Source organism: Lagenorhynchus albirostris, chromosome 14 (genome assembly GCF_949774975.1).
Source record: "Lagenorhynchus albirostris chromosome 14, mLagAlb1.1, whole genome shotgun sequence".
Classification (NCBI taxonomy): domain Eukaryota; kingdom Metazoa; phylum Chordata; class Mammalia; order Artiodactyla; family Delphinidae; genus Lagenorhynchus; species Lagenorhynchus albirostris.
In genome coordinates, this window is record NC_083108.1 from 53,832,519 (window position 1) to 53,847,238 (window position 14,720).

The 14,720-nt window shown below is 44.2% G+C and overlaps 1 protein-coding gene across 1 annotated transcript in view; it reads right to left on the bottom strand.

Moving 5' to 3' along the window:
* Window positions 1-10,434: 10,434 nt before the first annotated feature.
* The window catches only part of MYOM1 (myomesin 1), a 141,658-nt gene continuing 137,372 nt past the window's right edge, over window positions 10,435-14,720 (bottom strand). The window contains exons 36-37 of the mRNA XM_060121828.1: window positions 14,058-14,113; window positions 10,435-11,246 (exon numbers count right to left, since the gene is read on the bottom strand). Of these exons, the coding sequence (XP_059977811.1) occupies window positions 10,953-11,246; window positions 14,058-14,113 (350 nt within the window). The 3' untranslated portion in view covers window positions 10,435-10,952. The remainder of the gene's footprint in view (window positions 11,247-14,057; window positions 14,114-14,720) is intronic.

A 14,720-nucleotide genomic window follows, 5' to 3' on the forward strand; every position in this document is an offset into this window, starting at 1 on the left:
GGTCAGCCTGCTGGAATGCCCAGGTGCCACCCCTCTCCTACCTGTGCCCCTGCAAAGTTGAGAGGATGGTGAGGCTTCTAGCCTACCTTGAAGACAGTGGAAATATCTCTATCCACATTTAACCTGAGAGGCAGCTGAGTATAATTAACAATTAAAAACATGGACTTTGGAGCCTAAATACCTACATTCAAAACCCAGCTTAACCTCTTACTAGTTATGTGGCCTTGGGCAGAAATTTCTCCTGGTGCTTCAGTTTGCTCATCTGGAAAAGAAGTCCAATAATAGTATTTTCCTTATATGCTTATTGGGAGGATTCAATGTGTAAAGTGCTTGGAACAGTTTCTGACATGTTGTAAGTACTTATTAATTGGTAGCTACAATGCAAACATCAGGGACTATTATGGACTGAATTGTGTTCCCCTCCGAATTCACATGTTTAAGCCCTAATCCCCCAATGTGACTGTATTTGGAGATAGAACTTTTCGGAGGTAATGAAGAATCATAAGGGTGGGATCCTAATCCAATAGGATTGGTGGCCTTATAAAAAGAGGAAGATAGTCTCTCTCTCTTTCTCTGTGTGTGTGTGTGTGTGTGTGTGTGTGTGTGTGTGTGTGTACACACACACACCAAAGAAGGGCCCTGTGAGCACACAGTGATCAGGCAGCCATCTGCAAGCCAGGAAGAAAGCTCTCACAAGAAATTGAATCAGCTGCAACCTTGACCCGGGACTTCCAGCCTCCAGAATTGTGAGAAAATAAATATCCTCTGTTTATGCCACCCAGCCAGTGGTGTTTTGTTATGGCAGCCTGAGAAGGCGAATACAGTGATCCAGAGCTAAACCCAGTGCTCTGTGACTAGTAGGTCTTCAAGAGATCTTTATTGTTGCCTGTTTGTTGTATTTTGCTTTCCACCATCTGCGTGCCTCATGGGCCAGGGCACGCTGGTGAGATCCACCAGTATGGCTGGGCTGAGCTGTAAGCTGGAGCGAGGTAGGGAGCCCGGAAACCAAACCCGGTCTGTTACACAAAAACTGGGTTCACTTCTTGGTGGGTATGGAGCCAAAAGACACAACCAAGCCAAAGAGTGGGAGAAGGAAGCGTTCATTACCTGCAGCGAGTAAGGGGGACACCGGGGATCTTTCCCAAAGCAGTGTCTCCCCAAACAGCAATATTGGAGAAGTTTTAAACTAAGGGTACATGAACATTCATGAAGGACTTGAGCAAAGGAGAATTCAGCATAGAATTAGGGCAAAGGTCGGCAGAGTCCAAGCTTTAGTTGATTGAAATCATGAAGGTCAGAAAAAGTCAACATCATCCCTTGGGTTCCAGTTGATCTGGTGGTTTGAGCCCTTGAAAGGGGTTTAAATTCTGCAAAACAGCTCAGAAAGTGCTTCAGGCTAATCTTTACCATTCAGAACTGGGAGTCTTTACAACTGATTTATTATCTTTGCTATTATAACAGCCTTTGTTCTTTTGTCCCCGTGAGAGCATTATTACTGAGACCTGTTCAAGGGCAAGCATTGTGGCCGGGCTTAGATCACAAAATGGCTCAGGCCTAAAATGGCTTCTCTTCTGTCCAAAGTTACATTTGGTTCTTTTCCTGTGCCAACCCCCCACCCTATCTGCTTACAGGTCCAATCCAGGGGATGTCTAAAGTCTCTGTGGGGACTATATTAGTTTGTTGGGGCTGCCAACAAAGTACCATAGACTGGGTGGCTTAAACAAAAGAAATTTATTTCCTCACAGTTCTGGAGGCTGGAAATCCAAGATCAAGGTATCAGTAGGGTTGGTTTCTTCTGAGGCCTTTCTTCTCGGCTTGTAGATGGCTTGTCTCCTCCCTGTGTCTTTACACGGTCTTTCCTCTGTACTTGTCTGTGTCCTAATCTCTTCTGAAAAGACCACCAGTTATGGGACTTCCCTGGAGGTCCAGTGGGTAGGACTCTGCACTTCCAATGCGGGGGGTCCGGGTTTGATCCCTGGTCGGGGAACTAGATCCTGCATGCCTCAACTAAGGAATCCCCGTGCCTCAACTAAGACCTGGCGCAGCATAAATAAATAAAATAAATAAAAATATTTTAAAAAACACACAGCACCAGTTATATTGGATGAGGACTCACCCCAATGACCTATTTTAACTTAATTGCCTCTTTAAAGGCCCTATCTCCAAATGCAGTCACATTCTGAGGTACTGGGGCTTCGGACTTCAACAAATAAATTTTAGGGGACACAATTCAGCTTATAATAAGGACAGGATGAACTCTGCTGGACATCTTCTTTCTCTGGGAGCGTGTATTCCAGCTCACTTCTGTGCAGACTTGTCTCCTTCTGGGATGCCTTCACAGTGCTGAGTGATTTCTACTCAGTCTCAAAATGGCTAAACCCACCTGCTCATCAAAGCTCAGATAAAAAGCTTCTACTTCTACAAAGCCTTTTCTGAATTTGGTATCTCACCTTCTTCCTATGCTCACCTCACGCTACAGCAAGTATTGCATCCCTCCTCTGAACTCGGATAATAATAGCGTGTTGTCTATACTTTCCTCACGAACTTGTGGCTTGTATTACGGCTTTTCACGTTCCTGTCACTGCATCAGTTAGAAGTAAGCATCCTGAGGGCACATCTCCTGCTGGTTCATCTTTGTATCCTCACAGTCTGTGCTCAATAAATACGTGTGGAAGGAATAAATGAGTAATAAAAATAACAACTTGATTGACCTCTATGTCATATATGGAGTCAAGTATTGAGAAGTTCTTCCAAAACCTCTGATCAATATTTGACTCATTTGAAGACCTTACCTGCTTAGCACAACTTTTGCCACTTACTCAAGGTGAGCACTTTGAAAGCCTGGGTGGAAGAGGCATGAAATTAAGGTGTAGCTTTGTACAGGCTGAGGGCTACCTTTAGCAAGAGAGAAGGTCATGCAGTTGTGGTGTGAAATCCTCAAGGACTCATGCAAGAGGTCCACAGTAGAAGTGAACCGGATTAGTTTTTTTTTTTTTTTTTTTCAGTGACTTGTCTAATTTCTGCATAAAACACTTTAAAGGTTAGAGAAGTAAACGCTTTCTTATTTTTCCCCCATTTCATTTTAAAGGGAGTTTCCAGAGTTTGACTCTTCTTTTGAATGATGTCTTTGTAACAAACTTCCTGTGTTGACAAGGAACGCATTGCATTTCTATAGCTGTGGCTACCATAGAAATGAGGCGTGGTTCCAAATGTCTTACTATTTTAAGGTCTTTATGCAATTTTCTGAGAGTTCAAGTCCCCTAATTTTTATCATGGGTGTATCTTGATGATATACAACTATAATACAGTACAATACAACTATAATACAATAATAATATACAACTACATCTCTAAATATAAATATATACAAATAATACAATAATAATAATATACAACTATATCACTATACTATACTGCTGTAATAAGCATATCAAGTAATGTTTTGTCTTTTGTTTTTTTTTAACTTCGCCTAGTGTCTTGATTTGTTTTGCTTTAAATTATCTATCAGCAGAGGCCTGAACACTTACTTCAGCCTTGCAGAGGTAAACCTTCCCCTTTATTTTGGTTTTGTATTATTAGGGTGGAAATGGAACCAGTTACCTCTGCATCTCGGCTGTGTCGGAGATCAACCTGCCTCCACTTCATAAAAGTGGTTCAAATGTCATTGACTCCGATTCTAGCAGAACTGGGGACATCGAAGTGTCTCTATTTTACAGGATAGAGTGATTTTAGCATGAGCCTGTTTTAAAACACAAATAAAAATTTTCTATTACTCAAGCTAAACGGTTTATCGTTATACTTTTACTTACAGCTTTTATCTTTCTTTGGTGCCTTGTATTTTAAGGCAATGACCTCCTTTAATACAGCATTAGGAGAGCACAGCAATTTGTTTGAAATGTTAACAAGCATAATGTGGCCTAGATAAGAAATAAAAGTAATATTAAAAGCCTGAGGAGATGTAAATTGGAGAAAAAGTCCATCGAAAAACGTTTACACAAAATAGTCTATAATTCTTTATAGATATGAAGTTATGCATACAAACTCATAAGAATTCCCTCTCCTTCTGTCTTCTCTCCCCTCCCCTCCCAGCCACCTACACAGCTCCCATCTTGACCTCACCCTCCATCCAGGGAGACAGAAAAAAACCCAATTCTCACCCCAGTTTAATTCTGTGACTTCCGGGAGTGCCTGTGCAGAGGCCAAAGCTGCCTGTGATTTTCCATTTACATCAACATGAACCTGGAGAGAAGGCAGGGGATTCAAAGGCTGGGGGGCAGCCTGGCCGCTGGTGTGGGGGAGGGGGGTGGCTGTGAGGAGGAGGGTCTGATCCAGACCTTTGCTAAATCGATACTTGTTGGATGAATGAATGAGCAGAAAAGGCAATGTCTTGCATTTTTATTAGTATAAGATAGAGGTAATTGCCTTCGCTTCCAGTTTCGAGAAGAAAACCGTTTTTTTTTTCATTTTCATCATTCTTATCTTTATGTCAACACGGCTGAAACTTCCTCCTAAGATTCTGCCCTAGCAAGGAGTTGATCTCTCCTCTCTCTGCACAGTTTTCTTCTCAGTGAAGTAAAAAGATCCTCTTGGGAATGTGGTCCTGGTTTGTGGTACGGAGGAAGGGGCACTTTTCCCGTGACGTTCTGGGGAGTGGGGACTGGATGGTGGGGAAGCTCACCAGCTGGTGGGGTCTGTGCTGAAGCAGTCTGAGAGCAGAGGGGGTCCTGAGGCCTGGCTGGAGCATTGCAGCAGGAATATGAGGCTGTGAAGAGCAGAGGGCAGTGGAGTGGGGTCCTTAGTCTACGTGCTGCAGCTGGCCTGGAGGCTTCTGTGGGCAGCTGTGGGCCAGGTGTGTTTGGATCACCACGATCAACCCAGGAGCAATCAAAATAGAATCTACATAAGAAAACACTGTGGTTCTGGGACAGGGCTCCTGGTCTCTGAAAGGAAGCTCTTCCCTCTGACCAGTCCCAGGGATGAGGTGTCAGTGGTGCCACCTTCTCACCCAGCTTAGAACTAGGTCAGGGCAGGCAGGATAGGAGGCTTTCCTGTGATATCATTGCACACTTCAGGCTGTAGTCCTGCTCCTATAGGTTATGCCCTCCGCCCTTCTTCAAATAGGGAGGAGAGGGAAGGGGGAAACCACAGAAACTTGAGACCAGGGGAGGGGAAAGCTACTTTCATGATTTATTCAAAGCAGGGCGTATTTTGTTGCCAAAGTGTTTTAAATGCAGCTTGGTTGTGTGTTGCTCCATACCTTTTCCAGAATGTAGAAATTTGCCCCTAAGTGGGGACAGCAGGGCGTGTGTACTGTCTCTGGGTGCCCCCAGAACGTGAATGAGCTTTGTCACAAGTATTGTCTTATTATGTCTAATAATAAGACAATAGTAGTAGTCTATTGCCACTAGACTACAATAAAGTATGTAAAGAAATAGTGTGAAAAATCACTTAGATCTTAATAACTATGAGCTAGGTCATTTTGGAAACGTGCATGTAAATTTTTTGAGATTTTCATGTACATATATCAGTTGATTCTTCAGAAGCGTATTAAATCATCTAAGACTTTTCTTACATAACTTCATCTCTAAAGCCCTGAGGTAGAGGTCAAAATGCAAACACCTGAAGACATGACATAATAGTCATTGTGTTTCAAGCATGTAATCTTCCATAAAGTCTGTGTATTTTATCTAAACGTCTTGCTGTGGGTAAGAGAGCTGGGCCACAGAGTTGGACATAATAAACACTTTGAGATGGCGCCAGTGGTACTATTAATCCATAAATCTTTTTTTTTTTTTCACTTGATAGTGGTGGATACTTAGAAGTAACAAGAACATACTGTTTGAGCAATAACAATGCAATGATACTTTGCAACACAAATGCTACATAGTTCCTGTAACTGCCAAAACAGTAAAGAAAATTCCTGATTCTATGATTCAACAGGAGTGTAATTCCTCTATTGTACAAGATTTGCTTTCCTGAGGTAGATATATTGATGCACCACAAAGATGGGAAAATTTTTGTTTTGTTTTAACGTACAGTATAAGGATTCATAGTTCCCAGTACTTTAACTCACACTTTCTCTTTTATTAGTTCTGAGAATGCAAGCCCAGTAATCATTTAAGCATCATCCTCTGCTGCTTTCTGGTCATTCATCTCATACTGCTTCCTTCTCTTTCAGTCAAGGCTTTTTGTACCTAATATCTTCTAAAAGCAGTAATTTCTTACCCTACCCGAGCTTTTAGGAAACTCACAATTTTGCCGTAATGCAACCCCCCCCCCCCGCCTCACATGGCTCCTTCTATCTCTGGGCTGCTCCCCTTTCAGAGGACACACCACCCATCCAGCTACTCAAGGCAGAGGGTAGGTAGGTGAGTCCTCCTGAGCAATTCCACCCCAGCCCTGCCCATTTACCTTCGAAACATCTCTCTGGTCGGTGCATCCTCATCTCCTCGGCCGCTGCTCTCATGCGGACACTGCAGGAATCTCCTGAGTGGTCCAGCCCTGGGTAAGGTTGGACTTCCTGAGACTAGAGGGATGAAGGGTTGGCACATTATCCTGGCGGGACTGCATCTATCCCTAAGCAGCGCCTCTGATGGTACTGATGCTGAGGCCTGGGAACCCTAGGGCTGGCCAGGGTCCGGGTGGAGGGAGTACAGGTGCTGGGTACCAGGCCGGGCCAGGGTGCCTCTGGCAGAGGTGCATTAGGAGCAAGAAGAAAATACAAATGAGAAAAATGTACTTCATGTTTGCCCACGTATTTGCCACTTCCGCTACGTTTCATTCTTTGTTGATCTGAATTTCCATCTGATGCCACTTGCCTTCTGTCCGAAGAACTTCCTTGAACATTTGTTACAGTGCAGATCTGCTGGTGGCGGACCTCTCCACTTTAGTTTGACAGATACTGTAAAGTATTTTGCCTTAATTTTTTTTTAAATAAATTTATTTATTTATATTTGGCTGTGTTGGGTCTTCGTTGTTGCGCACGGGTTTTCTCTGGTTGTGTCCAGCGGGGGCTACTCTTTGTTGCGGTGCGCAGGCTTCTCATTGTGGTGGCTTCTCTTGTTGTAGAGCACGGGCTCTAGGCGCGCGGGCTTCAGTAGTTGCAGCACGTGGGCTCAGTAGTTGTGGCTTGCAGGCTCTAGAGCACAGGCTCAGTCACTGTGGTGCGTGGGCTTCGTTGCTCTGCGGCACGTGGGATCTTCCCGGACCAGGGCTCGAACCCGTGTCTCCTGCATTGGTAGGCAGATTCTTAACCACTGCGCCAACAGGGAAGTCCTTGCCTTAATTTTTAAATAATATTTTCAGTCGGTAGAGAATGCTAGGTTGAGAGTTTTTGGTTTGCTTTTTACTTGGCACTTTAAAGATCTCGCTCCATGGTCCTCTGGCTTTTATAGCTTCTCATGAGAAGTCTTGAGTTGGTCTCACTTTTGTTCCTCTGTACATAATTTGTCTTTTTCCCTCTGGCTGCTTTTAAGATTTTCTCTTTACTAATGTTTTTCAGCATATTCATTATGATATGCCTTGGTATTCTTCCACGTCTCTACTTAACATATTCAGTATTTCCTCTGGCTTCTTGAAAATATAGAATATAGTTATAACAGATGTTTTAAGGTCCATGTCTGCTAATTCAATCATCCCTGTCATTTCTGGCTTTGTTTTTATTAATATACTTTTTTTCCTCATGTATCATTTTATTAGATTGTGGACTTCTGCTAACTTAGATTAATGATCATAAAACTATAGCAATGTCATTTCAAGTTACATACCTATAAGCTACCAACAAATAACTTATATACATGTAGCTCATCATATTTCAAGTATCTTTTATTGAAATTATGATTACATTTGCTGTTGGGATTGCGCTGTGTTAAAAATGACTAAAAATTATTTTGAATTTTCATTATCTGCTCAAATTGTATTAAATTAATAATGAATTATTCTTGATACTTCCATAAAACTTGTGTATAAAGTATTTTTCCCAGTTTTATTGAGATATATGGACATATAACATTGTATTAGTTTTAGGTATACAACATGATGATTTGACATATGTATATATTGTGAAATGATTACCACAATAAGTTTAGTTAACAACACCTCACATAGTTACAAATTTCTTTTTCTTGTGATGAGAACTTTTACCATCTACTCTCTTAGGAACTTGTAAATATGCAGTACAGTATTATTAACTATTGTAATAATATTTACATGCTGTACATTACATCCACAGAACTTATCTTTAATGTACTTTTCTCCTGGTTATCAATCATATTTTCTTGCTTCTTTGCACACCTGCTGATTTTGATTGGATGCCAGCTGTTATGAATTTCACACTGCTGGATGATGCATTCATTTAAAGTGTGCTGCACTTTGTCCTGACACACTATGAGGTGACCATAGATATTTGATCCTCTGGAGGCCTGCTTTCAAGCTTTGTGAGGGTGTGTCCAGGGCAGCTTTCAGTTAGAGTTAATTTAGCCCCACTACTAAGGTGAGCAACTTCTGAAGCCTCTACCCAATATTCCATGTATTATTACATTGAACATTTTCATTCCGGCTGGTGGGGAGGAGAACTGCTCCCAGTCTGTGTGAGCTCCCAGGACTCCTTGTCCCCCCACCTCCCAGGGTTCTCCCGCACTCACAGAGCAGCGCTCAGCCAGAGACCTGTCTGCTGCAGCCCGTGCTCCTCTCTGTGCAACTCTTCCTAGAGCGCGGGCTCTAGGAGCACAGGCTTCAGTAGTTGCAGCACGTGGGCTCAGTAGTTGTGGCTCCTCTCTGTGCAACTCTTCCCTCCATTGCCCTTTCCTATGAATCCCAGCCACTTCAGCCTCCTTGAACTTCAGTCTCTAACTCCTCAACTCAGTGAGACTGACAGGTTCTCTCTTGGTCCCCCTGGCTGGACTGCAGCCTGAACACTCTGTCCAGGCACCAAGTTGGAGAAATCACAGGTCTTTCGTTACTGTTTCCCTTTCTCTGGGGCATCACAGCCCTGCATGTTCACTAGCCAACGCCCCAAACAGTTTTTTTCCACATATATTGTGCCTGGTTTTCTAGTTGTTTATGGTGGGAGGATAATTTCCATAACAGCGATCCTTTGTGGGCAGACACAGAAGTTTCTTGTAGTGTCGTTTTACATTTGCTTCTCTGGGGCCCAGACACTGGCCATTTTTATGGGAACCCTTGGCTTGGGATACCTATACCATGTGGTGCTTGTTGTAAATGTGGACCCCACGAGTGTGCAGTACTGGCTTGAGGAACCCGTTAACTTTGTTTTTCTCCCCAGAACCACTCCCAGGCAGATGGCGAGCTTCAGTAGAGCTTCTCCATGTCATCTGGTGATATTTTTACTATCCTTGTTTTTTTTTTTGTCTAAACCACCTTTTGTGCATCCCAGCGCTGTGCTGAGGTCTTGGTGTGCAGTTCCCCATCGCGAACGATCCGAATCCATGCCTCTCATTCTGGCCTGGGTATTAGAACTCCAGTCTCAGGCTCTAGGGGCTACATCTAGGTAAAATGAGTATTTTTGCATTATGGAGTCTGCGCATATTTGATTTTTATGTACTTGTAATGTTTTAGATAATTAAACACTTTCCTTCTGGGTCCACTCGTCCTGGGAGGAGAAGGTCAGCCTGCTCAGGCCGGCACTTTCTGCAGGGTCCAGGGGACCCCGGGAAACATCCACCTGCCGTGTCTGACAGTGGGAGGGCAGCAGCTCACTCCTGCCGGTGGATGGCGTCAGGGCGATAGTGGGGGCTACAGTCAGGTGAGAGGCAAGTTGCAGTCCTGGTCTTTGCAAAGGAGAGGATGTGTAGGTGCCCCTCCAAACTGTGTGAGGGACTCTGTCGTCCCATCCCTGACCCTTGACAGGACGAAGGCAGGGGTGGCTTTCACAGTTACTCTTTTCCTCCTGTGTTGTGTGTGTGTGTGTGTGTGTGTGTGTGTGTGTGTGTGTGTGTGGTGGTTGGGGGTTAGGGGTAGGGGTGGGGAAGGCCCAAATTCCCTCAAGCAGAAACGCTGCCGCAAGGGGCAGGCCCCAGACCTGGCAGTTCTCTGAACTTAGAGTGACCATCCTGTAGTGTCTTTTATTCTCAGCTGTGGCCTTAGTCGCCAATTCTGGTGTTAGACGCCCCACGCCGTCTTATTATCCTCTGTTGACACATTACATTCGGTGACTCCGGGTATCTTAACAATGGAGGAGACCTGACAGATTGCCTGGTGAGCTACCAGATGCACAGTGACGGAGCAAGTTCACACCTCTGAACTTCAACCGACCTGGGATGCCTTATGGGATTGCGTTGTGAAGGCACTGCTTCAACCAAAAGGAATTTAAAATTCAGAAGACGTGTTACAAGAAGAGGCCAGAAAGGTCACCCAGCAGAGGCCACCCAGCTGGGCAGCTAAACCAGTAAGAAGGAGAGAAGCACTGACGGGGGAGCGGAGGGGTGTGAACTGTTTATTAGGACCGAGAGCTTCCAAATCGCCAGGCCGCCCACAGAACGCACACGGCTCTTGTTACAACACACGACACAGGCTGACTGACTTAATAGCTTGTCTCGTCTGACTGGATGCTGCCGCCTCACTGCGAACCAGGAGAACTGACTGCTGAGAGGCTGGCGGGTCCAGACGGCTCCACAGCACGTGTCTCCCGCCCCCATTCAACGGCCCTCTGACTTTACCCTGCTCTTTGCCTTAAAACTGTTTCCTAATATTTGCGCTACCAATGTTATTTTCTTAACACAATTTGTAGGTAAAGAAAAACGATTAAAATGTCGTTAGTTGGTGCTTTCTTATATGAATAAAGATTTGACAATCCCCCCCAACCCCCAAAGCCAGCACAAAAATAGGGAGTAGGAAGCACGGAGAGTTCCTCGCGCTCAGCTCGAACCCTTCGCACACACGTAGCCCGAGGCAGTGCGGGGTGGCTCACCCCCCTCGGCCCACTCGCCCTCCGGTCACTTGGCCTTCTTGTTGCCCTTCGGGCGCTCCTTGGCGACTGTCCTCGCCTCCTCCTCCGGGATGAACACGCTGACGGTGAAGTCGCTGGTCTCCGAGCCGTACTTGTTCTTCACGACCAGCCCATACTTGCCCGAGTCGGACGTTCTGACCCCGCTGATGGTGAAGTAGGCGGTCTTGCCGGCCTCGAACCTGAGGTTGCAGTGCTCGTCCGAGGCCAAGATCTTCTCGTTCTTCAGCCAGGAGACCTCCGGAGTCGGGTCTCCCCACACTATGCAGGTGAGGTTAAGTGCCTGGAAAACAGGTTTCATGAGAGGGGAGGAGATGTATCAGATTAACGATCCAACTTGAAGCGTCCTTCTGGGGGTCGGCCTGACCGGACGGAGGATAAACCTAAACCTCCCGGGCCGGGCTGCGTGTACCTGTCTGAGTTACAGTCTGAAATCACACCTGAGTAGGTTTCTTTGGGGCCTTGGCTTTCTGGCTTTGGGAACATTTATCATCAAAGCCCCACAAAGGCATTTGCTTCCAGTTCCCATAAACACACAGATGCCTTTTTGCTCTAATGTGGCGTTTTGGACTCTGTCTCAGTAGAGAAATCTCCTCGTTGCCATGATCTCCACCTGCTTGCTTTTGCATTTCATTTGTGTCACTGGGCCCAGCAGCAGAATCCTAACAGCTGCTTCAGATAATGTGACTCATTTTCATATCCCATCTTCCTCATTTTATTTCTCCCCCCAAACCCACTCGAGCTGTTGCAGTTGCAGAGGTGCCCTGCCAGCATGTATTTGTAGTTCTTAATATTTTATTATATTACCAACTGTGCTGAAACCCTCTTATTTTAAAAGATCAATGTTTAGGCCTATAATTTTACTTTATATTTTTGTTGAAATATTTTTTAGATAATCATAGATTCATATACAGTATAAGAAATAACAGATTTTGTATATTCTTTACCCAGTTTCCCCCAATAGTAACATTTTACAAAACTACAGTATAATACCACAACCAGTACACTGACATTGACATAACAGATTTCCCCAGTTTTTCTTGTATTTGTGTGTGTTTAGTTCTATTCAATTCTATCACCTGTCTAGGTTCATGTATCCACAACCTCAGTCAAGATACAGAACCTTTCCATCCCCACAAGGATCCCTCCTGCTGTCCCTTTATAACCACGCCCACTTCTCCCTCCCAAGCTGTTCCTAACTCCTGGCAACCACTAATCTGTTTTCCATTTCTAAAACTTTATAATTTCCAAAGCATTATATAAATAGCATCATACAGTAATGTAACGTTTTGAGAGTGCCTTTTACACTGAGCATAATTCCTTGCAGATTCATCCAAGTTATTGCAGGTATCAATAGTTTGTCCCTTTCTATTGCTGAGAAGTGTGCCATGGTATGTATGTACCTGTAAGGGTCATCTGGGCTGTTTCCAGTGTGGGGCTATTATGAATAAAGCTGCTATGAACATTTGTGTACAGATTTTTATGTGAACATAAGTTTTAATTTCTCTGAGATAAATGCCCAGGAGTACAACTGCTGGGTCATATGGTAAATGTATATTTCATTTGTTTAAGAGATTGCCAAACTGTTTTCCCAAGTAGCTGTATAATTTTGGTCTACATTTCCACCAGCACTGTAGGACTGATGCAGTCTCTCTGCATCTTCACCAGCATTTGTTGTTGTCACTGTCTTTTTATTTTAGCAATTCTGATAGGTGTGTCATGATATTTCATTGTGGTTTTAATTTGCATTTTCCTGATGACCAAAGATGTTAAATTTACTTCACATTTTAAATTCCATTCTTGCATTTTTTTTCTTACCGAAGTCCAGAAATTATAAGGAAAAGAGCTAGGGCTCACCATATACAGGGAAAAGGACAGCCTTCTGTCTAGAAGGACCTTATATGATCACTTGTTACCTCTTCTGTAAGAGTATCATTTAGAATTGGGTAGATATTAAGAAATTTGTTTTCTTCCCATGATTAATTAGCACTTCTGACTGAATTATTCTGCAAACACATTTCAGCAAGAAAAATATGAGTCAAACTATCGACATTGAATTTATCCAAGCAGACCACGTGTATGTTCCGGGAAACTGTGATTTCGTGCATATTAAAACTTTTATCAAAACTAAACAAAACTCCCATGCACCTTAGGTGTCCAGGAAAACTCTTACCTGTACTATATATTTGAGTTATAGATCATGGGATGCTTTCACATACATTCTCTCTCTTAATTCTCACTACCACCCAGTGAGTTGAATATTTTGAACCTCATTAGGTGAAGAAAATGGAAAATAGAGTTTCAAAACAAAAGCAACCCTGTAGCAGTTGAGCTTAAAGTCAACTGTGGTCCTATTTTCCAGGCACGAAGAAACATAGCTGGATGAACTGACCTCTCATTTAAAGCATTAGATGTGCCCTGTTTATCATCATAGTCCCAGTCACCCATCATACATCTTCATTGCCCTTTGGAGGTGGGAAAAGATGTTGTTCCACTACAAACACCCCTCCTCCTGTGATTGGCATATTAAATTTGTTTTAATGAAACACAGGGATGAAGAAAGTGAATCCAGGTTAGAAATTACGTTCACTGCTCTTCAGAGAGATTCTTATGGATCCAAGAAATACCAGTTTAAAACCAAATGGAAATAAATCAGTTTTCAGCTGAGAAGGGGCCTGTAGAAATTCACAGAGCAGCACGTTTCCCTCCAAAGGTGAGGAATCTCATAGGTCAGCCCATTTTCTACTAGTGTGAGAGGTTGCTTCTTCAATTATGTTCATCACATAGTTATGACTGAACATTTTCTGCTTCTCCTGATGTTAAAGGGAAATCACTTCTGGAAAGAGACTAAGAGGTCTACATATACCCACATCAGACAAACGTGCATCCTGATGCTTGACCTATGAAACATTAAGCTGAGTGGAAAACTGACTGCATTTTGAACCTTGCGTGTGGCTATTCTGAAGTCAGGCGTAAGCAGCAGTGGCATATGATGAAGATGGTAGGATGCATCTTCAAAGAAGGAACAAAGTCTGGGGCACTGGAACCCCTTCCTAGCGTGGAAGAATTGGGGACAGGAGTGCTCCATGCTTACCTTGCCCTCCTGGATGGTGACCACATCGGGGAGACCTCCCACTACCCGGGCGCGATCTGAAAGCACAGGCATTTCCGATTAATCACTGAAACGACGAGCGCCAGCAATCACACGCACAAAGCCTCCCAGCGGAACTCATTTTCCCGTTTAGCTTCCCTCTCCTTGCAGTTATTTTATGCCTGCTTTCAATATGCAAAATAAGAAAATGATCCAATAATTCTGAATGTTCTTCTTCTTCACACACGGGTGCCTCTATCTGTGCCTGAAATATCAACTTGAGGTCACTCTGTTGTATCGAGATCTGCTCTGTAACTTTCCCGGCTATTCTCAGCCCTGGCTCTCCTGGAGGCAGAGCAGATCTTGGCCTCTTTCATGGGCTTCTCTCTGATTCGAAAAGGTTGCATAACCAGAGGCTGTGTGCCAGGGAGATCTGGAGGCTGGAGAAGATGTGGGCTTTCCTTGGGGCCTTCCCTAGAGAATTCCCCTTCCTCATCTCCCGGGAGTTCTTGAGATGCTCTGCAGAGCTCCTGTCTATGGCTGAGGGGACAGGGGGTGGGAAGGGTGCTGAAATCCAGGGCTGACACCCCCCCCCGCAAACCTTGTGCTGTGGGTGTGACTGCCTCGGCCCCAGGGACGGACACCTTTCTGTCACTCAGTCAACAC